This window comes from Aquarana catesbeiana, linkage group LG13 (genome assembly GCF_042186555.1).
Source record: "Aquarana catesbeiana isolate 2022-GZ linkage group LG13, ASM4218655v1, whole genome shotgun sequence".
NCBI lineage: Eukaryota > Metazoa > Chordata > Amphibia > Anura > Ranidae > Aquarana > Aquarana catesbeiana.
Genome location: NC_133336.1, coordinates 223,343,008 through 223,367,841, shown reverse-complemented (window position 1 = coordinate 223,367,841; position 24,834 = coordinate 223,343,008). Strand labels below are relative to the sequence as shown.

The window sequence follows — 24,834 nt, the reverse complement described above, 5'->3', positions numbered from 1 at the left end:
TCCTCCTTTTTCTATCCCTGCACCAGACTCTGGCTTTTATTTGGTCACATCCTTTTTTTTTTTGTACAGCGTCGCCGACGGCGGTCGCTCTGAATAACCGGAATGATGACAGAACATGCAGCCGTGTTTTTGTTTTATATATACAAGACACATTTATCCATTAAATTCAAAACACAGTACAAAAAAAAAAAAAAAAAAAAAAGAAAAAAAAAAAAAAAAAAAGAAACCACGTCAAGTGATGATTCATACAAACGCAGAATTCATAGCCATCCTTCCTACGGTAGACGTGGGCGGTGACACGCCTTCTCTGCCCCTCCCCCCCTCTCTCACCTCTACAAAAAGAGGCTAAAAAAAGGGGGAAGGGAAAAAAAAAAAAAAAAGTAAGACCAGCCCTCCCCTAAAATAGCAAACATTTCATAATTGCAGAAAAAAGGGGGAGAATACAAATTCTATATTACATACAATAAAGGGGGGAGAGGGGGGAGGGGAGAGCTGGGTGGAGGAGGTCTCAGAACGGAGGGGCCGGAGGGTTCGTTTGTTTTCTGTTGACTTTTTTTTTTTTTTTTTTTTTTAGCGTCGGTCGGCCGGTCCTTGTGATTTTGAGTCGATCTTTTTTCGCAATGTCCTCTTGCGGCAGGAGGAGGGCGGGGTTTTTTTTTTTTAGTTGGACCCCCAGCTGTAGCTGCTGTACGCCGACTTGTTTGCCTGAGATTTTTGCGGCATGGAGGCTCCTTGGGCGCGCTGTCCCGAGGCGGTCTGCGGAGAGAGAGAAAAAAAAAAAAGGCGATATATATAAAAAGACGTGTCGCGGGCTGTAGAGCGTGTCGGGGGAGGGGTGGTGGGTTGACAAGTGCAAGCAGAACCCGCTATATACTGTATATAAAAGAGAACCTGTTAATTTTTTGTGTGCAGCATGCCAAGTAATGCCCCCTCCCCCTCAAGATCACAGTACTCCCCCCCCCTTTGAAGATGCGCCATCTTTATTCAGGCATCATCATCTACTTTCCTGCATTCTTTATGGCTTTGTCCTGCATGCACTTGCCAGTACCCCCTCCCCTCCCCCGACACCGCACCACCATAATCCCCGCAAACTGTGCAAAACCACAACCAAATGACCAAACCCCCCCCCCCCCCCCCACACCAAATTTGTGTTTTTGGGACAGTGGGCAAGGATTTCATAAGAAGCCAGGCACCAATGAAACTTGGCGGCATCATGCACCAGACTCCGCCTCCCCCATCCGATGGCAGTGATTGTGAATGGATGGGGAGGGGGGGGGCGGGGTGCACGGCGGGAGTGTCTGTATGTGCACGGGAGCTCGTCACCAGGTGGCGGGGCGGAGGAGGAGGAAAGGGGGCGGAGGAGGAGGAAAGGGGGGGGAGGTGAAGGAGTGCAGAGCCCAAAGACAAATTTACCTGGTCATCGTTCAGCAGCTGGCAACACAAAATCTGCAAACATGGCAGCTGGTGCAAAGGTGGGCGGGATATGCAAAATAAAGGGACAGACTTTTAGCATGAGAAGGTGCGGGAAAAGGTCGGCGCCAAACTCCCCCCCCCATCCCCAACTGATGGTGGAGGGGGACAAGGTGTCCTTCACCAGCTTCAATACCCTGCGATGGTACCAAGAGCTTTTTATCTAACGCTACAGCCTTTGTCGGCGATATATCACCACCACATCGCGTCTTTCTGAAGGTCTGAGTATAAAACCGACCCCCTCTATTGTGCCAAGACTACATAGCGTTCTCCTCCTGAAGATCCGGTGTATGGCATTGGTCAATGAGAACCGTACCAATGGTGTAGGGTAGTGATGGAGAACCTTGGCATCCCCAGATGTTTTGGAACTACATTTCCCATGATGCTCCACTACTCTGCAGAGTGCATGAGGATCATGGGAAATGTAGTTCCAAAACATTTGGGGGTTCCGAGGTTCTCCATCACTGGTGTATGGTGATTAATGGCTTCATTGGTAAACGAATTCAGGCTATTATTGATACATTGTATATATCCTGTGAAGGGGACACTGAACGAGCCTTTGGCAGTGATACATTGTAATACAGTGCCCTGAAAAAAAAAGTATTCATACCCCTTGACATTTCCCACATTTTCTCATGTTACAACCAAAAATGTAAATGTATTTTATTGGGATTTTATGTGATAGATCAACACAAAGTGGCACATAATTGTGAGGTGGAAGGAAAATGATACAAATAAATATGTGAAAAGTGTGGGGGGGACATTTGTATGGCGCCCCCCGGAGTCAATACTTTGTAGAACCCCCTTTCTCTACAAGTCTTTTTGGGGATGTCTCTACCAGCTTTGCACATCTAGAGAGGACATTTCTGCCCATTCTTCTTCTTTGTAAAATATCTCAAGCTCTGTCAGATTGGATGGAGAGCGTCTGTGATCAGCAATTTTCAAGTCTTGCCACAGATTCTCAATGGGATTTAGGTCTGGACTGTGACTGGGCCATTCTAACACATGAATATGCTTTGATGTAAACCATTCCATTGTAGCTCTGGCTGGATGTTTCGGGTCGTTGTCTTGCTGGAAGGTGAACCTCCGCCCCAGTCTCAAGTCTTCTGATGACTCTAACAGGTTTTCTTCTAAGATTGCCCTGTATTTGGCTCCATCCATCTTCCCATCAACTCTGACCAGCTTCCCTGTCCCTGCTGAAGAAAAGCATCCCCACCACATGATGCTGCCACCACCATGTTTCACAGTGGGGATGGTGTGTTCAGGGTGATGTGCAGTGTTAGTTTTCCCCCCACACATAGCGTTTTGCTTTTAGGCCAAAAAGTTGAATTTTGTTCTCATCTGACCAGATCACCTTCTTCCACATGTTTGCTGTGTCCTCCACATGGCTTCTCACAAACTGCAAATGGGACTTATGACTTATGACTTTCTTTCACCAATGTCTTTCTTCTTGTCACTCTTCCATAAAGGTCAGATTTGTGGAGAACACGACTAATAGTTGTCCTGTGGACAGATTCTCCCCCCTGAGCTGTGGATCTCTGCAGATCCTCCAGAGTTACCATGGACCTCTTGTCTCTTCTCTGATGAATGCTCTCCTTGCCCGGCCGGTCAGTTTAGGTGGACGGCCATGTCTTGGTAGGTTTGCAGTTGTGCCATAATCTTTCCATTTTCCAATGATGGATTGAACAGAGCTCTGTGAGATGTTCAAAGCTTGGGAGATATTTTTATAACCTAACCCTGCTTTATACTTCTCCACAACTTTATCCCTGACCTGTCTGGTGTGTTCTTTGGCCTTCATGATGCTGTTTGTTCACTAAGGTTCTCTAACAAACCTCTGAGGGCTTCACAGAACAGCTGTATTTATACTGAGATGAAATGACACACAGGTGGACTCTATTTACTAATTAGGTGACTTCTGAAGGCAATTGGTTCCACTAGATTTTAGTTAGGGGTATCAGAGTAAAGGGGGCACCATACAAATGCTCCCCACAGTTTTCAAATATTTATTTGTATCATTTATCATTTTCCTTCCACTTCACAATTATGAGCCACTTTGTGTTGGTCTATCACATAAAATCCATTTACGTTTTTTGGTTGTAACATGACATGTGGAAAATTTCAAGGGGTATGAATACTTTTTCAAGGCACAGAGGTGGGCCTTATGCCTTGCTGCCTGTGTTGAGGATTTGTGCTTAGTCGTGTGGCCCCCCCCCCAGCATAGTGACCGTACTAATCGCCAACAGCGCCCTGTCACGTGGCAACATATCTAAACCAACAAGACGGGCTCCCCAATCATGTAAATCGCTGTGACAGCCAATCACATGATCAGGAAGCCCAGGCATTTACAATCCTTTACAGGGTTGATGGAAAGAAGGTTAAACGCCAACACCTTGTTTATAAAACAAAGCCATGTGATCACCATGTCATCACTCAAATGGCAATCACATGGCTTTGTTGATCAATGAATATTTGGGATCAGGGGGTCCTCAATATGTTTCGTCGTGTCCCCAGCTAATGAGGATCAAGCCCAGGATAGTTAAATGGTTTTCCTGATGCCCAGGAGCCATTTAAATGCCCATTAATTACCACCATTAAAATGCTATGTCTAGGGCAAAATTTATAAAGTTTTATCCCTTAAATAAAAAAAAAAAAAAAAAATAGTCCATACTTCAGGCAGAGAGCATCCTGCCCCATATATAGTCCCGGAATAGAGGCGCCCGCCCAGCTTGCCACCGAGATGCAAGATATATGAAGACAGGATGGCCGCACACTCTACAGTAAACACCAATTTCTTTATTGAAGTAGAACAAGATAAAAAAAAAAAAAAAAAAAAAAAAAACATCACAGCGCAAAAGAGAACACACAGGAAGGAGGGTCAACGCGTTTCATACACCGTAGAGCACTGATTAAGCGCTGCTGTGCGTGAAACACGTCAACCTTCCTGTTTGTGCTTTTGCACTGTGATTTTTTTTTTTTTATCTTGAATTTTTGATACTTCAATAAAGAAATTGGTGTTTCCTGTAGAGTGTGCGGCCATCCTGTCTTCATATACACTATATTGTCAAAAGTATTGGGACGCCTGCCTTTATACACACATACATTTTAATGGCATCTCAGTCTTAATCCGTAGGGTATGAATATTGAGTTGGCCCACCCTTTGCAGCTATAACAGCTTCAACTCTTCTGGGAAGGCCGTCCACAAGGTTTAGGAGTGTGTCTATGGGAATGTTTGACCATTCTTCCAGAAGCGCATTTGTGAGATCAGGCACTGATGTTGGACGAGAAGGCCTGGCTCGCAGTCTACTCTTTAAGGTGTTCTATCGGGTTGAGGTCAGGACTCTGTGCAGGCCAGTCATGTTCCTCCACCCCAAACTCGCTCATCCGTGTCTTTATGGACCTTGCTTTGTGCACTGATCCAAATCATTTGGTGGAGGGGGGATTAAGTTGTGGGGTTGTTTTTCAGGGGTTGGGCTTGGCCCCTTAGTTCGTAGTTAGTTTATGGACCTTGCTTTGTGCATTGGTGGGCAGTCATGTTGGAACAGGAAGGGGACGTCCCCAAACTGTTCCCACAAAGTTGGGAGCATGAAACTGTCCAAAATGTCTTGGTATGCTGACGCCTTAAGAGTTCCCTTCACTGGAACTAAGGGGCCAACCCAACCTCTGAAAAACAACCCCCACACCATAATCCCCCCTCCACAAATGATTTAGACCGGTGCACAAACCAAGGTCCATAAAGACATGGATGAGCAAGTTTGGGGTGGAGGAACTTGACTGGCCTGTACAGAGTCCTGACCTCAACCCGATAGAACACCTTTGGGATAAAGGCGAGCCAGGCCTTCATCGTCCATCAGTGCCTGACCTCACACATGCTCTTCTGGAAGAACGGTCAGACGTTTCCCATAGACACACTCCTAAACCTTGTGGACGGTCTTCCCAGAAGAGATGAAGCTGTTATAGCTGCAAAGGGTGGGACAACTCAATATTAAACCCTCCGGACTAAGACTGGGATGCCATTAAAATTTGTGTGTATATATATACACACACACACACACACGTGTCCCAATACTTTTGACAATATAGTGTATATGAAGACAGGATGGCCGCACACTCTAGAGGGAGGTCATAAAATTTCATGTGTGTAAAGGCAGGCGTCCCAATACTTTTGGTAATATAGTGTAAGCATACGGATGAATAGGAACGCTCGTTGTACTCTTGGGGTGTATAAAGTGACTGGAGTCACATGGAACTGATCACTACAATAGATCCCCCCATAATATGGTAACCCATGTGACCCCCGGGGGGGGGGGGGCTTCTCCACTGTTCAGAACTGAAGAGCGACCATATACCAGGCCCTGAAGAGCGAAGTACACTACATACACAAGTCTCAGTCCCTAGACCAGTGATGGTGAACCTCGGCACCCCCAGAACTACATTTCCCATGATCCTCCCGCACTCTGCCTCATAGTGGAGCACCATGGGACACGTAGTTCCAAAACGTCTTGGGGGGTGCCGCCGAGGTTGACCCATCACTGCCCTAGATGAACAGCCATGTTTTCTGGAAGTGCTTACCTGAGCGTCCTGCTGGAGGTGGTGGTGGAGGATCTGGGAGTGAGGTTGTTGGTGTGGTGCCAGGATGTGCATGAATGGGGCCGGTGGGTAGGCAGCGGCTGTGGCCGGGTTGATGGGACCTCCGGTTCCCAGCGCCGAGGGCAGGTTGAAGGAAGTGGCCGGGGTGGCGGTGTGGAAAGCCTGCTTCTCAAACGATTGCTGCAAAAGACCAAAAAAAAAAAAAACGGGTGACTATCAGTACATGAGATCCACTATGGAGGAGGGGGGAGGGGGCGGCGGCTAACGGACTACAAAATCTTAGGAGATCGTCAATGATGTGCCAAGCACAGGATGGGGGGGAGGGAATCCTGCCCTCTAGTGGTGACTGCTAGCAGCATCCCATATACTTTGTATGAACATGCAACATGAACAGACAGCACATGACTACCTACCTGCGTCTTGGAATAGACAGAGCCGGATATATCGGGGACACCAGTATTACTGGAGGTGACAGACACACCTGTAAAGAAACCACAGCGGACAGATGTATGGATTGTAAATTAGTATGTCAGCACTACAGGACAGGGGGGTCTCCAAACTGCCAACCGGGGGCAGGGTGTGGTCCTTTGCTGGTCTTATCGGGCCCTTGGGGCACCATGTCCTCCAACACCAATAATGGGGCACCATGTCCTCCCACTGACCCCAATGATGGGGCACCATGTCCTCCCACTGACCCCAATGATGGGGCACCATGTCCTCCCACTGACCCCAATGATGGGGCACCATGTCCTCCCACTGACCCCAATGATGGGGCACCATGTCCTCCCACTGACCCCAATGATGGGGCACCATGTCCTCCCACTGACCCCAATGATGGGGCACCATTCCTCCCACTGACCCCAATGATGGGGCACCATTCCTCCCACTGACCCCAATGATGGGGCACCATTCCTCCCACTGACCCCAATGATGGGGCACCATTCCTCCCACTGACACCAATGATGGGGCACCATTCCTCCCACTGACACCAATGATGGGGCTCCATGTCCTCCACTGACACCAATGATGGGGCTCCATGTCCTCCACTGACACCAATGATGGGGCTCCATGTCCTCCACTGACACCAATGATGGGGCTCCATGTCCTCCACTGACACCAATGATGGGGCTCCATGTCCTCCACTGACACCAATGATGGGGCTCCATGTCCTCCACTGACACCAATGATGGGGCTCCATGTCCTCCACTGACACCAATGATGGGGCTCCATGTCCTCCACTGACACCAATGATGGGGCGGCACCATTCCTCCCACTGACACCAATGATGGGGCACTATTCCTCCCACTGACACCAATGATGGGGCACTATTCCTCCCACTGACACCAATGATGGGGCACTATTCCTCCCACTGACACCAATGATGGGGCACTATTCCTCCCACTGACACCAATGATGGGGCACGGTTTACTCTCCCTGACACCAATGATGGGGCACGGTTTACTCTCACTAGGGTGTTTTATAATCCCACTGGGCACAGTGCGACCCCTTTCAAGCTTCCAGGAAAGTTTGGAGACCCCTGCTGGAGGATAATAAAGATGAAAGCGTTTTAGGACATTGGAGTGGAAGGTACACAGGTCGCCATTGGTGTCCGGCCAACTCATACCGCAGCGCTCCGGACTTCACCACACAGTCACACAATGATAATGGATTTCCTCTGGTCTTGGCAGTCATGCCTGTTTGCTCGTCAAGTTTTGCAATGCCTCATGGGACTTGTAGTTTCAGAACAGCCGAAGTACTGAAGTTGCAAACCGCGATGCAGAAAGCAAAACTATTCTGATCCATTTCATTGAAAATTGATTAAACGGCGCACAAGACCATACTAGGCGATCATAAATAGGACGGTGGGGAGAGTTGTAATATATATTGTTCAATATTCTACTCAGCTCTGATAAGAGATGGAGAGAGAGAACCCATCACCCCTCCCCCATGACCGCTTCACAACCAACACCCTCCAGATGCACCAAGAAGAGGATTTGTAATATGGACAACAACATGGAGTGGAGGTGAGGGTGGAAGGCAAGCTGGACAAAAGGTAGCAGGGGAATGATAAGGTCTAACAGTAATGACCTTACTCGGGAGAGACCTAATGACCTGGCTCGGGAGAGAGGGAGGAAGGCAGGCTGACTCGGGAGAGAGAGAGGGAGGAAGGCAGGCTGACTCGGGAGAGAGAGAGGGAGGAAGGCAGGCTGACTCGGGAGAGAGAGAGGGAGGAAGGCAGGCTGACTCGGGAGAGAGAGAGGGAGGAAGGCAGGCTGGCTCGGGAGAGAGAGGGAGGAAGGCAGGCTGGCTCGGGAGAGAGAGGGAGGAAGGCAGGCTGGCTCGGGAGAGAGAGGGAGGAAGGCAGGCTGGCTCGGGAGAGAGAGGGAGGAAGGCAGGCTGCCTCGGGAGAGAGAGAGGGAGGAAGGCAGGCTGCCGGGAGAGAGAGGGAGGAAGGCAGGCTGACTCGGGAGAGAGAGGAAGGCAGGCTGACTCGGGAGAGAGAGGGAGGAAGGCAGGCTGACTCGGGAGAGAGAGGGAGGAAGGCAGGCTGACTCGGGAGAGAGAGGGAGGAAGGCAGGCTGACTCGGGAGAGAGAGGGAGGAAGGCAGGCTGACTCGGGAGAGAGAGGGAGGAAGGCAGGCTGACTCGGGAGAGAGAGGGAGGAAGGCAGGCTGACGGGAGAGAGAGGGAGGAAGGCAGGCTGACTCGGGAGAGAGAGGGAGGAAGGCAGGCTGCCGGGAGAGAGAGGGAGGAAGGCAGGCTGACTCGGGAGAGAGAGGGAGGAAGGCAGGCTGGCTCGGGAGAGAGAGGGAGGAAGGCAGGCTGGCTCGGGAGAGAGAGGGAGGAAGGCAGGCTGGCTCGGGAGAGAGAGGGAGGAAGGCAGGCTGGCTCGGGAGAGAGAGGGAGGAAGGCAGGCTGGCTCGGGAGAGAGAGGGAGGAAGGCAGGCTGGCTCGGGAGAGAGAGGGAGGAAGGCAGGCTGCCTCGGGAGAGAGAGGGAGGAAGGCAGGCTGCCTCGGGAGAGAGAGGGAGGAAGGCAGGCTGGCTCGGGAGAGGGGGAAGGAAGGCAGGCTGGCTCGGGAGAGAGAGGGAGGAAGGCAGGCTGGCTCGGGAGAGAGAGGGAGGAAGGCAGGCTGGCTCGGGAGAGAGAGGGAGGAAGGCAGGCTGGCTCGGGAGAGAGAGGGAGGAAGGCAGGCTGGCTCGGGAGAGAGAGGGAGGAAGGCAGGCTGGCTCGGGAGAGAGGGAGGAAGGCAGGCTGACTCGGGAGAGAGAGAGGGAGGAAGGCAGGCTGACTCGGGAGAGAGAGAGGGAGGAAGGCAGGCTGACTCGGGAGAGAGAGAGGGAGGAAGGCAGGCTGACTCGGGAGAGAGAGAGGGAGGAAGGCAGGCTGACTCGGGAGAGAGAGAGGAAGGCAGGCTGACTCGGGAGAGAGAGAGGGAGGAAGGCAGGCTGACTCGGGAGAGAGAGAGGGAGGCAGGCTGACTCGGGAGAGAGAGAGGGAGGAAGGCAGGCTGACTCGGGAGAGAGAGGGAGGAAGGCAGGCTGACTCGGGACAGGGAGGAAGGCAGGCTGACTCGGGAGAGAGAGGGAGGCAGGCTGACTCGGGAGAGAGAGGGAGGCTGGCTCGGGAGAGAATGGAGAAGGCAGGCTGGCTCGGGAGAGAGAGGGAGGAAGGCAGGCTGGCTCGGGAGAGAGAGGGAGGAAGGCAGGCTGGCTCAGGAGAGAATGGAGGAGAAAGCAGGCTCGGGAGGGAGGGGAGGAAAGGAGAGAAGGGATTGCACCCAAGTAACAAGCATGCACTCGACACACGCGAGAGCGAGGTCCACTCTTTCACTGCTTCCAACACAACAAACGATTCAAGCAGCGCAACTCACTCAACTACAGAAGCACGATTCCTCAATCATCTCTCAGGCGGCCCCCCAACTTAGGACCGCCCACAGCTAGTCACCTGCTGCTGCTTGGACCATCAGCGGCGGGCAGACTCTCTACTGCAGGGCAGAGTTAGGAGAGGCACCAAAAAAGAGCAGGGGGAGGGGGGGTTGGGGGTAAGACGGCATTCACAGCTACGGGGGAGGGTGAAAAGGGATCAAACGGGAACCGACAAAAAAAAGTGATAGCATCTTGGTAATCTGTCTTACCGGTGTTGTAAGCATGAGAGCCGTAGCTGGCCGCTTGCTGGAAGGCGCCAGCCGAAGTATTGACCCCAACATTCACCCCGTGCTGCTTCGACGTGGTAGGCGCCACCTGCAGGGAAAAAAAAAAGGGGACAAGAGGACTCATGAGGCCAGGGCTCTCTAGCTCCGCCCTAGCGGCAGGTCACAAACAAGGGCAGGCAGTGTCGGTATTATTTTTGCAGCCAGGCGAGACTTTGAGACTCTCTATACTGCCCTAAAAACACAGCTCGACAAAAAACACACACACACACAGCGCCCCCTTTAACGACCCCCCGCCCCCACTCCAATTTCTCTCCCATAATACTTAGCCTGGCAAGGAGGAGACCAAGTTTTTAGTCAGCTGCCATTTAATAAACAAGAGCCGAGGTCAGGTTATTCTTTGAAGCCAAAATGAGAGCAGATGTCAATTCGGCCATGCCCCTTGTTGGTGATTAGATCTTTTTTTTTTCTCCCCCGGTAAAGCCGCAGCCACGTTGAGTCATCGGGCAAGCTTAAAAATGGGGCGCTGCTGCAAAAGTAGAGGCAAAGCACAGGCAGGACCTACACCAGGGGAGGGGGGGGGGTAGAGGGTGCGCCCCAGACAACCCCCAAAAACGAGAGCCAGACACACAAGAAGGCAGGCTTTATTTTCTCACCTCGAAAAAACAAGAGGATTCTGTGGGACGTACCTGGGATGGATCGCCAACATACTGGAAAGTCTCAGTTGCCAGCATGCCCGCGGGGTACCTCTAAGTGGTATACAGGGAGGTTAGAAGTAAGTCTCGGGGGGGGGGGGGGGGGGGGGGGTAGCCTCACTTGCAAAAAATTTAAAGCACCCCCTTTTTGTTTCAGCTACCCAACAAAATGGCGTAAGGCTAGAACAAAATAAACCCCAAATTTCTGTCGCCCCCCCCCAAATACCAATAATATGACACTTTCTATACACAAAATATAAAACTAGTAATTTCCTAAAGTTTTTTTTTTTTTTTAATTGCTGTTCAAGAGTAACAAACTACAGAACCCCCAAAACCAGGACCCCCCCCCCACACCCATATCCCCCCACAGAACCCCAAAAGCAATAAGGAGGGCGGCCAATCGGACAGTTTATTGAAAATACTTTTATTAAGTATGGAGATATTTACATTCAGGAAAAAAAAAGATTTTTTTTACCAAAAAAAAAAAAAAAAAAAAACAGTTACAGCACAAGAGAACACAGAGATCAATGTCAGAAAATTTTCAGGTGCAAAAAAAGCATTAGCGGTAATAACGTGATTTTTCGAAACAGTCTGCGATGGTCAGACGCGGCCCAGGGCGGAGTCAACGGTTTAGGTTTTTAGAAAGGGAATCTTTCAACTACAGGAAAAAGTCAGTCCAAAGTTAGGATAAAAAAAAAAAAATTAAGAAAAAGAATTTGTGATCATGATTGGTCACGGAGGTTACGCGTTTCAACTTTCGGACGTTGATAAGCAGCAGTTAACATGGGGCTAGACAAATTTCAGGAGTCGGGTCGAAAGGGCCCCTGCAAGTAAGGCATTCGCATGGGGGAGGGGGGTGTACTACAACGTAAGCCTGTGCTAGGGCAGCGTTTATCGCATGAGGATGCACAGGTGTTGCATGCATTCTCGTGCAGGCAGTCCCCACTGATATCAATTGGGGACATAGAAGCTGCGGCTCCCAATATGACCTTGACCGGGTGTAAATAAAGCGGGAATGCCGCACTCGCAAAAGCCTGAGCTCAGATGAAAGCAAAGAGCAGCCTCAGCCTTAGTTCCTCCCAGGCCATGCCCCCTCAAACACGTTTCGTCCCACCACCAAAGCCTAGTCATACGTCTATAACCAACCTCCAGGGGAAGGGCGAAAGGCGTCAGTGGAGTGGCCTGGGAGAAGCAAAGGCTGAGGCCAGTTTACACTCCTACAAAGGCTGTGTTCACCGTCACAGGGATGCGTAGGTGTTCTGTGCATCCCCATGCAGTCAATCCCATTGATGTCATTTGGGACGCAGCGGGCTGCAATGACTCAGCTGCCGCAACAAATTTGACATCCATGCAGGTGCCGGTGTGTCTCCCAGAACGTACACAACCACCCGTCTTGAAAAGCCTGGAGCGCCGCTCTGAAAAAGCACTCGGGTCCCTGCCCCGGTGATCCACACTATAAAGTGGGTGCTGGCATCTCAGGTAGTCACCCAGAAGTAGCGGGTGTAAATAATGTGGGAGCGCCACACTGGCAAGAGCCAGATTTCAAATTTAAGTGGAGTGGCCTTAGTCTTGACTCTTCCCAGGCCCCTCCCATTGACACGTTTCGTCCTGCCCTTGGAGCTTAGTCATAGATGGATGACTATGCTCTGGTGGTAGGGTGAAACGAGTTGGTGACACGGCCTGGGGAGGGGCGCTCTTCGCTTTCATCTGGGCTTGGGTTATTGTGGGCTGCTGAGTGTGGCGCTCCCACATTTACACATGCTACTACTAAGTGGGTAACGGAGACGCTGGCACCCACTTTAGTGTGGATCACTGGAGGAGCGAGGACCTTGGTGCTTTAAATGAATCTCCAAGATTTTCAATACAGGTTACGGTGGGAGTTCGGGGACACGCATTTGGAGCCAGTGCGGCCGCTGCATCCCAACTGATATCAATGGGACTGCTTGCACAAGGATAATCACAGTCCTCACACTTGCATACAATGTAGGACACCCCTTGTGACAAGGCCAAAACACCGGAACTTTCGCATTGCTCCCTGGCTCAAGGGACTACTTAAACCCTGCATTCGCTGAATAAAAAGACGCTACAATAAAAAAAATACATAAAAACATCAGATTATAGTACAAAAAATTCTCACCCAACACTGAAGCTTCTGGTGCGCTCGACTTGACTGGGTGTCTTTTCCCAGGATCCTGGAAGTACCGTTTCAGGATCCCAAATCTGGTAAAAACCTTGCTCCTACAAAGTAGCGGGAATCCATGGCTTTCACCCAGGATACACCACCAGAAAAACCCAAGGACTCACCTAGGCGAGAGCACCAGAAGCTGCGGTGTAAGCTCAGATGCTGCTTCTCCAGGCAGGCAAAGCTTCCAGGGTGAGAGCTGCATCTGCAGGAACGGTGGCACTGACATCACTTCATTTCTTTCATATGGTCTAGGCCTGTTGAGGAAACGTTCAAAAAAGGGTTTCTACAGAAAGTCCAGCACTTGGACCAGTGCTTTCTTGCTGCAGTCTCGAAAAAGCTCCTCATCGCCTTCATAACGAATGGCCTAAAGGTGTGCGACCGTCTGAAAAATGTTTTGAGAAGAGCGCTGACGTTCCAAGTTGGGACTACAGCCTTGATGGCCGCATTTAAAGGTACGGCCCAAACTGCAGTTGGGGGTAACAGGCTCTTCCATCCTCCTCTAGTCTATGTAAGGAACACTCATTTGGCAAATTTTGCTCTGGTTTACATCCACCGATTGGCCATCATGACGACAAGACCATCAAAGTCATCTTGAGCAATCCTCATCTGGTGGACGATTTGTTCTTCTACTCCTCCTCCTCCTCACCTTCTTGGGACCTGACCAAGACGATGGCTCCTCATCTGCAGCAGCACAGTGGCTGTCCCCCGTCACTTCTCACCCCCCCTCCCCCTCAGCACCTCCAACCTCCGTGTCTCTCCCGGGAAAAGTGGCAAATAAGGAAGCCTGCAGGTCCTAACCTCCTAAATGTTAGTTTCTTGTGACTCCTACATCTATAGACTTAGCAGGCTTTAACAGCGATGACCCCCACAGTGTTGTGTTATAACAGTACCATGGCCATGTGTGCACCTGACCACTCTAATTATCTCTCACTGCTATGACATGGGCTCAGTGGGCAGTTACAGGTGTCACTAGGTTGTTTTTTTCCCTCTTTTTAAACGTAGCATTTTATTTATTTTTATTTGGGAGGCAGGGGCTAGCGAGTAAAAAATGGCGATGCAGGAAGTAGGTTGCAACATACAACTTTGGGAGCCATTGCATCTGATATTTGTATTAATTCGGTGACAGGTTCTCTTTAGGACCGTTTCCTGAATTTAAAACTGAACTCCATGATCTGGTACAGATTTATCTCCATTTCACCATCCACATTAAAATGCCTTTACACTTTTTTTTTTAAACAAATGCCTTAATTTGTTGATTTTATTTTGAAGATATGTACTTTGCCCGGGGGGGGGGGCGATGCACGTCACAAGCATGTGTATTCCCTATGGGGAATCAGAACTACATTTCCCATCATACCGTGGATATTCACAACATGGTGGACGGAGCTCAGGTGTTCTTGCCAATCAATGGCTGTGGGCAGAGTTATGACCAGATTTGGGGGATGCGTTTTCTATGGGGAAAATCGGGACTACATTTCCCATTTATACTGTGAAAACTCACAATGTGGTGGGCGTGGCTCAGGTGTCCCAGCCAATCAATGGCAATGGGAAGGGTCACGACCAGGAGATGTGTTTCCTATGGGGGATCGGAGCTACATTTCCCATCATACTGTGGAAATTCACAATGTGGTGGGCAGAGCTTAATGTGTTCCTGCCAATCAATGGCTGTGGGAAGGGTCATGACTAGGAGCTGTGGAGATGTAGTTCTGATTCCCCATAGGAAATGCATTTCCCATCATACCATGGAAATTCACAATGTGGTGGGCGGGGCTTAGTGTGTTCCTACCAATCAATGGCTGTGGGAAGGGTCATGACTAGGAGCTGTGGAGATGTAGTTCTGATTCCCCATAGGAAACACATTTCCCATCATACTGTGGAAATTCACAATGTGGTGGGCGGGGCTTAGTGTGTTCCTACCAATCAATGGCTGTGGGAAGGGTCATGACCAGGTGGTGTAGGGATTTATTTCCTAAGGGGAATCGGGAGTACATTTCCCATCATACTGTGGAAATTTACAATGTGGTGGGCGGAGCTCAGGCGTCCCAGCCAATCAATGGCTGTGGGAAGGGTCACGACCAGATGTGGGGATGCATTTCCTAAGGGGAATCAGGACTATGTTTCCCATCATACTGTGGAAATGCACAATGTGGTGGGCGGAGCTCATATGTCCCAGCCAATCAATGGCTGTGGTGGACGGAGCTGAGGTGTTCCTACCAATCAATGGCTATGGGAAAGGTCACGACCAGATGTGGGGATGCATTTCCTAAGGGGAATCAGGACTACGTTTCCCATCATACTGTGGAAATGCACAATGTGGTGGGCGGAGCTCAGGTGCCCCAGCCAATCAACGGCTATGGGCAGGGTCACGAGCAGGAGATGTGGGGATGTTTTTCCTTTGGGGGAATCGGAACTACGTTTCCCATCAATGCTGTGGACATTCTCAATGTGGTCGGCGGTGCTCAGGTGTTCCTGCCAATCAACGGCTGTGGGAAGGGTCGTGACCAGGAGCTGTGTACCCACCCAACCACCACCGTCCTCCTTCAAGAAACTACCGAGGAAACGTGATTGGGCGCCATTTCTCTTTATGTGTCTGGTTGCACCAACCAGAAGGGAGAAGAAACGGAGTATAAGGGACCTGTTGAGGGGTACAGAAAAAAAGAGACATCAAATCTAATGATATCCGGCCTGTCACCCAGCACTGCAATTGACAATTCAAAAAAGAATAGCAAAAAAAAAAAAAATAGCAAAAGGAAAATTAGAAAAAAAACAAAAACAAAACTGGAGTTCAGCTCTAAAATAAAATAGCCTGACCGCCCCACCCCCACATAATTTCACAATCAAAAACTGGGGGGGCGGAACACAACAAAGGAATAGAATGAATACTGGGGAGGGAGGAAGTCCTCATTGAATAACACTAACAGCACAAACCTTACAGTAAAAGAAAAGCATGTAGATTCCCTTTAAAAACCTAAACCGTCTCGGATCCAAACCCGATCGGTAAACTGAACAGTCCGGGGGGGCGGCGTCATCGGTAAACCGGTGATGGAGGGAGACACGCCCAGCCCACATTTGCCCTGCTGGGGGGTAAACGCATGCCAGAGGCTGGGAGGGCGTCAGGGTTTTTTTTTTTTTCCCGAAACACATGCCATCTTGTCGCGTCACCGGACCCCCCCTTTAAACATGCATCCTCAAGGCTATCCGACAGCGCAAAGGAGGGGGTGGGGGGCAGGAGAAGCAGTCAAACTTTAGATTGTCGAAGGGTCGTTGTGTTTAAGGTGCCATTTCATTTTTTTTGTTTTTTCTTGGTTTGTTTTGTCCAGTGCCGCCCACCTCCCCCAGAGCAAAACGTTTTATAGGGTTTTTTTTTTTTTTTGTTTTTTTTAGGGTGTCAACGATAGTGCGCACTCACTGGGAACACGGGGCCGTACTGGAAAGTGCTGGGTAGACCCGGTACCCCGGTGTAGTAGGGAAGACTGGTGTAGCTGTATCCCGGAGGCAGGGCGGGGTTTAGGAATGTTTGCTGTGTGGTGTGATGGCCTTGAGTCTGGCTCTGCTGAGGCTGCGCCAGCGTCGTTGCCGGGGCGGGGGAGGAGGCGTCTGCTCGGCCGAATTTGCTGAGGTCACCTGTATGGAAAAATACAAAAGGAGAGGTCGTTAAGATTAAGTCAGCTTAATCGTTCATTACTGCTGAATATAAAATTGCTACAAAACAATTAAAACCTCTACAACGAGTTCCTGCCTCTCTGGGGCACCACTGGTGCAACCTCTACAACGAGTTCCTGCCTCTCTGGGGCACCACTGGTGCAACCTCTACAACGAGTTCCTGCCTCTCTGGGGCACCACTGGTGCAACCTCTACAACGAGTTCCTGCCTCTCTGGGGCACCACTAGTGCAACCTGTATATGCTATATTACCTACTTCTCGAGAGCTCCACTGGCACCACCTCTACAAGAAGTACCTACCTCACTGGGGCACCACTGGTGCAACCTCTATGCTGGGTTCCTTTGTTTCTGGGGCACCACTGGTGAAACCTCTAAACTGAGTTCCTACCTCTCTGGGGGCACCACTGGTGCAACCTCTACACTGAGTTCCTATCTTTCTGGGGCTCCACTGGTGCAACTTCTACACCGAGTTCCTATCTTTCTGGGGCACTACTGGCGCAACCTCTATGATAGGTTCCTATCTTTCTGGGGCACCACTGGAGAAACCTCTAAACTGAGTTCCTACCTCTCTGGGGCTCCACTAGTGCAACCTTTATGCTGGGTTCCCATCTCTCTGGGGCTTCACCTCTATGCTCTGTTAGCTACCTCTCAGGAGCTCCACCTCTACAAGTACCACCTACCTCTTTGGGGCACCACTGGTGCAACATCTATGCTAGGTTCCTACCTCTCAGGGGCACCACTGGTGCAACCTCTACACTGGGTTCCTATCTTTCTGAGGCTCCACTGGTGCAACCTCTACACAGAGTTCCTACCTCTCAGCGCCATTGGCTCCCGCTGCTGTTAAAGTCAGCTAGCCAATCAGGGGAAAGGGGGAGGTGGGGCCCGGGTCGAGGCTCTGTGTTTGAATGGACACAGGGAGCTGTGACTGGGCTCGGGTTCCCCCATAACAAGCTGTTGCTGTGAGAAGCACTCACCAGGAGGGGAGGGGCCAGAAGCACAGAAGAGGGACCCTAGAAGAGGAGGATACAAGCTGCTCTGTGCAAATCCACTGTAACAAAGCAGGGAAGTATAACAGGTTATTTTTATAGGGAGGGGGAATAAGCCTTAAAAATCACTTCACCTCTGGGGAGCGACTAAGGCGACCAGAATTTATCCCCCCCAGGAGCATTAATTCAGTGTGCCGCTCAGGGCCGTCTTTAAGGCAGGGCAAAAAGGCCAGCTGCCCTGGGCCCAGTCAATGTTGTGGGGCCCAAAGCAGCTGCCCCTTGAGCCCACACTGCCTGGAAATAGTTGACAAGAGGATTTGGGAGGGCCCAAGAAAATGTTTGCCCAGGGTCCAATCAATATTAAAGGTGGCCTTGGTGCCGTTACACCTACCGGAGTACGGGTTACTGGTCAGGCTTGCATCTCTTCCAGTAAGAGGAGTGCTGGGCGTAGGGAACGGGATGCTGTAATAATCCTGTAATAGAGAAAACAATACATCGTCAGGTTACAGGCCGAATATCCAAAGCTTGCCGGGACGCGAGGTCGAACGAATGAGCTGCCACTCACCAGGGGGAATCTTGTCTGTAACATCTGAAGATCATCGTAACCATAGACCTGCGGCTGGAGGAAAAAAAAAAAAAAAAGGAAGGAGAAAGAGCAAAGATTACTTGGCTGGACAAAGGAAACAAATACGATTCTGCTTCTCTTCGTTTCTGATTGGACACTTACAGGATAGGCGTGTAACAGACCGGGAGCCATGATGTATGGGTTCGGTAACAGTGGGGCGACACCAGGGGGGAGGTTTGGAGGTGCTTTACCTGAAAAAAAAAAAAAACAAGACATGTTTACTGGACAGTTCTCAAAAGAGGAAAAATTGATTCAAGTCATCTGTGACTTCTTCAGAGATGCCCCCCTATTCACAAAGGAACTCCTCAGGGTCTTCTCATGATATCTGCCCGCTAAGGCTCCCTCATCTGAATTGGGCTTGTACCATTTTTAGAAAAAAAGACTATTACAATTTGTACTAAAGTTGCTACATAGGATTAAAAAAAAAAAAAAAAAAAAAAAAAAAAAAAGACATGCATCCAGTTAAAGCAAAAGACAAAAATAAATAAAAAATAAATAAAAGGCATCAAAGGGTCTTTAAATTTTCTCCTACTGGAAAAATACACAAATCTCCAGGACATTTCTTGAAATATCAATAAGCTTCCACACCGGGCCTATTCTGGACTTCTCTCCTACCTGTAAAAAACATCTTTTTTTTTTTTGCTAGAAAATTACTTAGAACCCCCAAAACATTTTTTTATTTTTATTTTTTTTAGCAAAGACTCTAGGGAAAAAAATGGCGATTGTCACATCTTTTTACGTCACACGGTATTTGCGCAGGAATTTTTCAAACGCTTTTTTTTGGGGGGGGGGGGGGGGGGGGAGACTTTCATGAATAAAAAAAAAAAATAGTAAAGTTAGCCTAATTTTTTGGTATAATGTGAAAGATGATGTTACACCGACTAAATAGATACCCAACATGTCATGCTTTAAAAGTGCGCACACTCGTGGAATGGCAACAAACTTTGGTACTTAAAAATCTCCATAGGGGACGCTTTAAATTTTTTTTACAGGTTACCAGTTACAGAGGAGGTGTCTTGGGCTAGAATTGTTGCCCTTGCGCTAAACTCACGCAGCGATATCTCACGTGTGATTTGAACTAGAGATTGACCGATATGGGTTTTACTCTGGCCGATGCCGATATTTAGAAATCAGAGCAGCCGATTTATGATGCTGATTTTTGCGGACGATATTTTAGATGTGGATGCGTTGTGGAGGGGATGGATGGAGCTGGCCGTGGGCGGGGGGGGATGCGTTGTGGAGGGGGATGGATGGATGGTGCTGGCCATCCTTGAAAGGAGGAGAGGGGGGAGAAAGGAGGAGGGGGCGAGAGGGGAGGGGGGAGAAAAGAGGAGGGGGGCGAGAGGGGAGGGGGGAGAAAAGAGGAGGGGGCGAGAGGGAAGAAAGGAGGAGGGGGCGAGAGGGGAGGGGGGAGGGGGAGAAAAGAGGAGGGGGCGAGAGGGGAGGGGGAGAAAAGAGGAGGGGGCGAGAGGGGAGGGGGGAGAAAGGAGGAGGGGGCGAGAGGGGAGGGGGGAGAAAGGAGGAGGGGGCGAGAGGGGAGAAAGGAGGAGGGGGCGAGAGGGGAGGGGGGAGAAAGGAGGAGGGGGCGAGAGGGGAGAAAGGAGGAGGGGGGGAGGGGGGAGAAAGGAGGAGGGGGGGAGGGGGGAGAAAGGAGGAGGGGGCGAGGGGGGGAGAAAGGAGGAGGGGGCGAGGGGGGGAGAAAGGAGGAGGGGGCGAGGGGGGGAGAAAGGAGGAGGGGGCGAGGGGGGGAGAAAGGAGGAGGGGGCGAGGGGGGGAGAAAGGAGGAGGGGGCGAGGGGGGGAGAAAGGAGGAGGGGGCGAGGGGGGGAGAAAGGAGGAGGGGGCGAGGGGGGGAGAAAGGAGGAGGGGGGGAGAAAGGAGGAGGGGGGGAGGGGGGAGAAAGGAGGAGGGGGCGAGAGGGGAGGGGGGAGAAAGGAGGAGGGGGCGAGGGGGGGAGAAAGGAGGAGGGGGGAGAAAGGAGGAGGGGGCGAGAGGGGAGGGGGGAGAAAGGAGGAGGGGGCGAGAGGGGAGAAAGGAGGAGGGGGCGAGAGGGGAGAAAGGAGGAGGAGGCGAGAGGGGAGAAAGGAGGAGGGGGCGAGAGGGGAGGGGGGAGAAAGGAGGAGGGGGGGGAGGGGGGAGAAAGGAGGAGGGGGGGAGGGGGGAGAAAGGAGGAGGGGGGGAGGGGGGAGAAAGGAGGAGGGGGGGAGGGGGGAGAAAGGAGGAGGGGGGGAAGGGGGAGAAAGGAGGAGGGGGGGAGGGGGGAGAAAGGAGGAGGGGGCGAGAGGGGAGAAAGGAGGAGGGGGCGAGAGGGGAGGGGGGAGAAAGGAGGAGGGGGCGAGAGGGGAGGGGGGAGAAAGGAGGAGGGGGCGAGAGGGGGGAAGAAAGGAGGAGAGGGCGAGAGGGGGGAAGAAAGGAGGAGAGGGCGAGAGGGGGGAAATAGGCAAGTATATACATCTTTCATACACCAGGCAGGATAAGGGTGGGGGGGTGGGGGGGTTTAAGAACAGTTTAAGAAGATAAAAAAAATAAAATAAAAGGAGGAGTGGCACACTCTCTTATTCTATAAGCAACAGAAACGTGAGGGGGTCTCTAACCCTTCCCTACTCCATTGTTTACATTTCAAGGTCTGATAAATGTTGTGAACTGACTTAAAAAAAAAAATAAATAATAGTGCCATAACCCTTGAAAGGGGGAGTGGGCTCAAACCACCTTGCAAATATTGGAATAATTCATAAAACCACGCCCCCTTCCTTCAATTCCGAGAGAAGTGAGTAAAACTGTACAGATCTGCCATAATGGATAACCTGACATAAAAGTCCGATGATCACGCTGGCACTCTGGTTAATATAGCACACGCTGTCCCCCCTTTAAGACCACAAAAGAGTCAAAAAGGGTCTACTGGTGTGCGGCGCACCTCTATCTGAGACCTAAGGGCTCCTCGGTCACAATGTCCCACCCGCTTTTTTTTTTTTTTTTTTTACAGGTCACCAGTTACAGAGGAGGTGTCTTGGGCTAGAATTGTTGCTCTTGCTCTAAACGCACGCAGCAATACCTCACGTGATTTGAACGTCGTTTACGTATGTGGGCGCGACTTGCGTATTAGCGAGCACGCGGGGGGGACTGGGGTACTTTAAATTGTTTTTTTTTTCCTATTGTTTATTTTACTTTTTTTTTTTTTTTTTTTAATTATTTTTACATTTTCTCTTTACATTTAATTTTTCTTTTGATCACTTTTATTCCTATTACAAGGAATGTTATAAAGGAACAGTGCGTGACAGGTCCTCTTTATGGAGAGATGTGGGGTCTATAAGATGGATGTTGTCCCCTCCCACTGCCTGCAAGAATGATCAAGCGGCTGAACTGCCGCTAGGATTGTTCTTATTGTGCACAGAATCGCTGACGGAAAAATATATAATTTGTTTATATATGTGAAAATCATTTTTTTTAGTTTTTTTTTTGGTAGAAAATTACTTAGAACCCCCAAACATATTATATATTTTTTTAAAGCAGAGGCCCTAGAGAATAAATTGGTGGGGGTTTGCAATTTGTTTAATGCACACTATTTGCGCAGCGGCTTTTCAATTGCACTTTTTTGGGAAAAAAATACACTGAATTTTAATGGAAAAAAAAAAAAAAACCAATACATAAATGCAATTTTTCTGTAAAAGATAAAAGATGATGTCACACCGAGTAAATAGATATCAAACAGGTCACGCTTTAAAATTGCGCATCAGCGACAAACGTTAATTTTACTATCCATAGACAATGCTTTAAGAGCCTTTACAGGTCACCACTTGACGTGACGTTAAAAAAAAAAAAAAAAAAAACAAAAACACAACCCGTTTTGCGGCGCTTTCGAAAAGTGCTGCCCATTCATTTCAATGGCGTTTTTGGATTGCTTTTTACAGCGCTCAAAACCCGCCCCAAAGATGCTGCTTGCAGGACTTTTTCTAATGTCCCGCAAGCGCACCGCCCCAGTGTGAAAGCACTCATACAAATGAATGGGAGGCGGTTTTCAGGCGCCTTTCAGAGGCTATTTCTAACGCTAAAACACCTGAAAAGTTTGAAAAGGGTCTTAAATTTTTTTTTTTAATTGCTCTCAATTTTATCGCTCTCACAAAGAATGTAAACCTCCTTGGGGTAGCAATAGGCCTGTGACAGGTCCTCTTTATGTGGCTTCCCATACCTGATGTGTTAGCGATGGAGTTCCGGGTGGAGGGGATGACTGTGGTGTTGGTGGTCAGGCCAAGCCCCAGACTGCTGACGTTGAGGGAGGAGGCGGTGGGCGCAGCGCTGGGGATGGCACTGGAGGTCGTGGAATAGGTGATGACTGATGAGTGCAAACTGATGTCACTCTCCACACTGGTGTGCTGCAGGGAAGAAAAGATACAGGTCAAAAATCAACCAATGGAGGGGAGTCACAGCACAGAGAGTGCTGAAAAGGCAGTGAGAGGGAGAAAACAGGAATGAGGAGGAGATCACGGAGAGGGGGGGGAGAAGGGCGAAAGGCGAAAGGGGGGGGGGGGGAGGAGAAGGGCGAAAGGGGGGGGGGAGGAGAAGGGCGAAAGGGGGGGGGGGGGAGGAGAAGGGCGAAAGGGGGGGGGGAGAAGGGCGAAAGGGGGGGGGGAGAAGGGCGAAAGGGGGGGGGGGAGAAGGGCGAAAGGGGGGGGGGGAGAAGGGCGAAAGGGGGGGGGGAGAAGGGCGAAGGGGGGGGGGGGAGAAGGGCGAAAGGGGGGGGGACGGACAAAAAGGTGGGGGGTAGGGAGAAAGGGCGAAGGGGGGGTAGCAAAGGGCGAAAGGGGGTGGGAGAGAGGGAGGAAAGGGGGGGTGGGAGAGAGGGAGGAAAGGGGGGGTGGGAGAGAGGGAGGAAAGGGGGGGTGGGAGAGAGGAAAGGGCGAAGGGGGGGTAGGACGAAAGGGGGGAGGCGGAAACAGGACAAAAAAGGGGAAACAGGACAAAAAAGGGGAAACAGGACAAAAAAGGGGAAACAGGACAAAAAAGGGGAAACAGGACAAAAAAGGGGAAACAGGACAAAAAAGGGGAAACAGGACAAAAAAGGGGAAACAGGACAAAAAAGGGGAAACAGGACAAAAAAGGGGAAACAGGACAAAAAAGGGGAAACAGGACAAAAAGGGGAAACAGGACAAAAAGGGCAAAAGCAGAAAGGGGGAGAGCAGAAGGGGGAGAAAGAGCAAAAAGGGGGAGAGCAGAAGGGGGAGAAAGAGCAAAAAGGGGAAGGGGGAGAAAGAGCAAAAGGGGAAGGGGAAGGGGGAGAAAGAGCAAAAGGGGAAGGGGGAGAAAGAGCAAAAAGGGGAAGGGGAAGGGGGAGAAAGAGCAAAAAGGGGAAGGGGAAGGGGGAGAAAGAGCAAAAAAGGGGAAGGGGGAGGGGGAGAAAGAGCAAAAAAGGGGAAGGGGAAGGGGGAGAAAGAGCAAAAGGGGAAGGGGAAGGGGGAGAAAGAGCAAAAGGGGAAGGGGAAGGGGGAGAAAGAGCAAAAGGGGAAGGGGAAGGGGGAGGAAAGAGCAAAAGGGGAAGGGGGGGGAAAGAGCAAAAGGGGAAGGGGGGGAAAGAGCAAAAGGGGAAGGGGTGGAGAAAGAGCAAAAGGGGAAGGGGGAGGGGGAGAAAGAGCAAAAGGGGAAGGGGGAGAAAGAGCAAAAGGGGAAGGGGGAGGGGGAGAAAGAGCGGAAGGGGAAGGGGGAGAAAGAGCAAAAGGGGAAGGGGGAGAAAGAGCAAAAGGGGAAGGGGGAGAAAGAGCAAAAGGGGAAGGGGAAGGGGGAGAAAGAGCAAAAGGGGAAGGGGAAGGGGGAGAAAGAGCAAAAGGGGAAGGGGGGGAAAGAGCAAAAGGGGAAGGGGTGGAGAAAGAGCAAAAGGGGAAGGGGTGGAGAAAGAGCAAAAGGGGAAGGGGGGGGGGGGGGAGAGAAAGGGCAAAAGGTGGCAGGGGAAAGGGCGGGGGAGAAAGGGCAAAAGGTGGCAGGGGAAAGGGCGGGGGAGAAAGGGGAGGGGGAGAAAGGGCAAAAGGGGAGGGGGAGAAAGGGCAAAAGGGGCGGGGAAGAAAGGGCAAAAGGGGCGGGGAAGAAAGGGCAAAAGGGGCGGGGAAGAAAGGGCAAAAGGGGCGGGGAAGAAAGGGCAAAAGGGGCGGGGAAGAAAGGGCAAAAGGGGCGGGGAAGAAAGGGCAAAAGGGGCGGGGAAGAAAGGGCAAAAGGGGCGGGGAAGAAAGGGCAAAAGGGGCGGGGAAGAAAGGGCAAAAGGGGCGGGGAAGAAAGGGCAAAAGGGGCGGGGAAGAAAGGGCAAAAGGGGAGGGGAAGAAAGGGCAAAAGGGGAGGGGAAGAAAGGGCAAAAGGGGAGGGGAAGAAAGGGCAAAAGGGGAGGGGAAGAAAGCGCAAAAGGGGAGGGGAAGAAAGCGCAAAAGGGGAGGGGAAGAAAGCGCAAAAGGGGAAGGGGGGGGGGAGAAAGGGCGAAGGGGGTGGGGAAGAAA

General features: G+C 50.8%; 1 protein-coding gene across 1 annotated transcript in view; it reads right to left on the bottom strand.

The window, feature by feature from the left end:
* Nucleotides 1-207: 207 nt before the first annotated feature.
* Nucleotides 208-24,834, bottom strand: part of UBAP2L (ubiquitin associated protein 2 like) — a gene marked incomplete in the record, with an annotated part of 55,269 nt that continues 30,642 nt past the window's right edge. Inside the window, 9 exon segments of the mRNA XM_073609226.1 lie at nucleotides 208-756; nucleotides 6,040-6,237; nucleotides 6,471-6,538; nucleotides 10,195-10,300; nucleotides 16,499-16,713; nucleotides 18,129-18,210; nucleotides 18,303-18,356; nucleotides 18,465-18,553; nucleotides 22,548-22,731. Of these exon segments, the coding sequence (XP_073465327.1) occupies nucleotides 661-756; nucleotides 6,040-6,237; nucleotides 6,471-6,538; nucleotides 10,195-10,300; nucleotides 16,499-16,713; nucleotides 18,129-18,210; nucleotides 18,303-18,356; nucleotides 18,465-18,553; nucleotides 22,548-22,731 (1,092 nt within the window).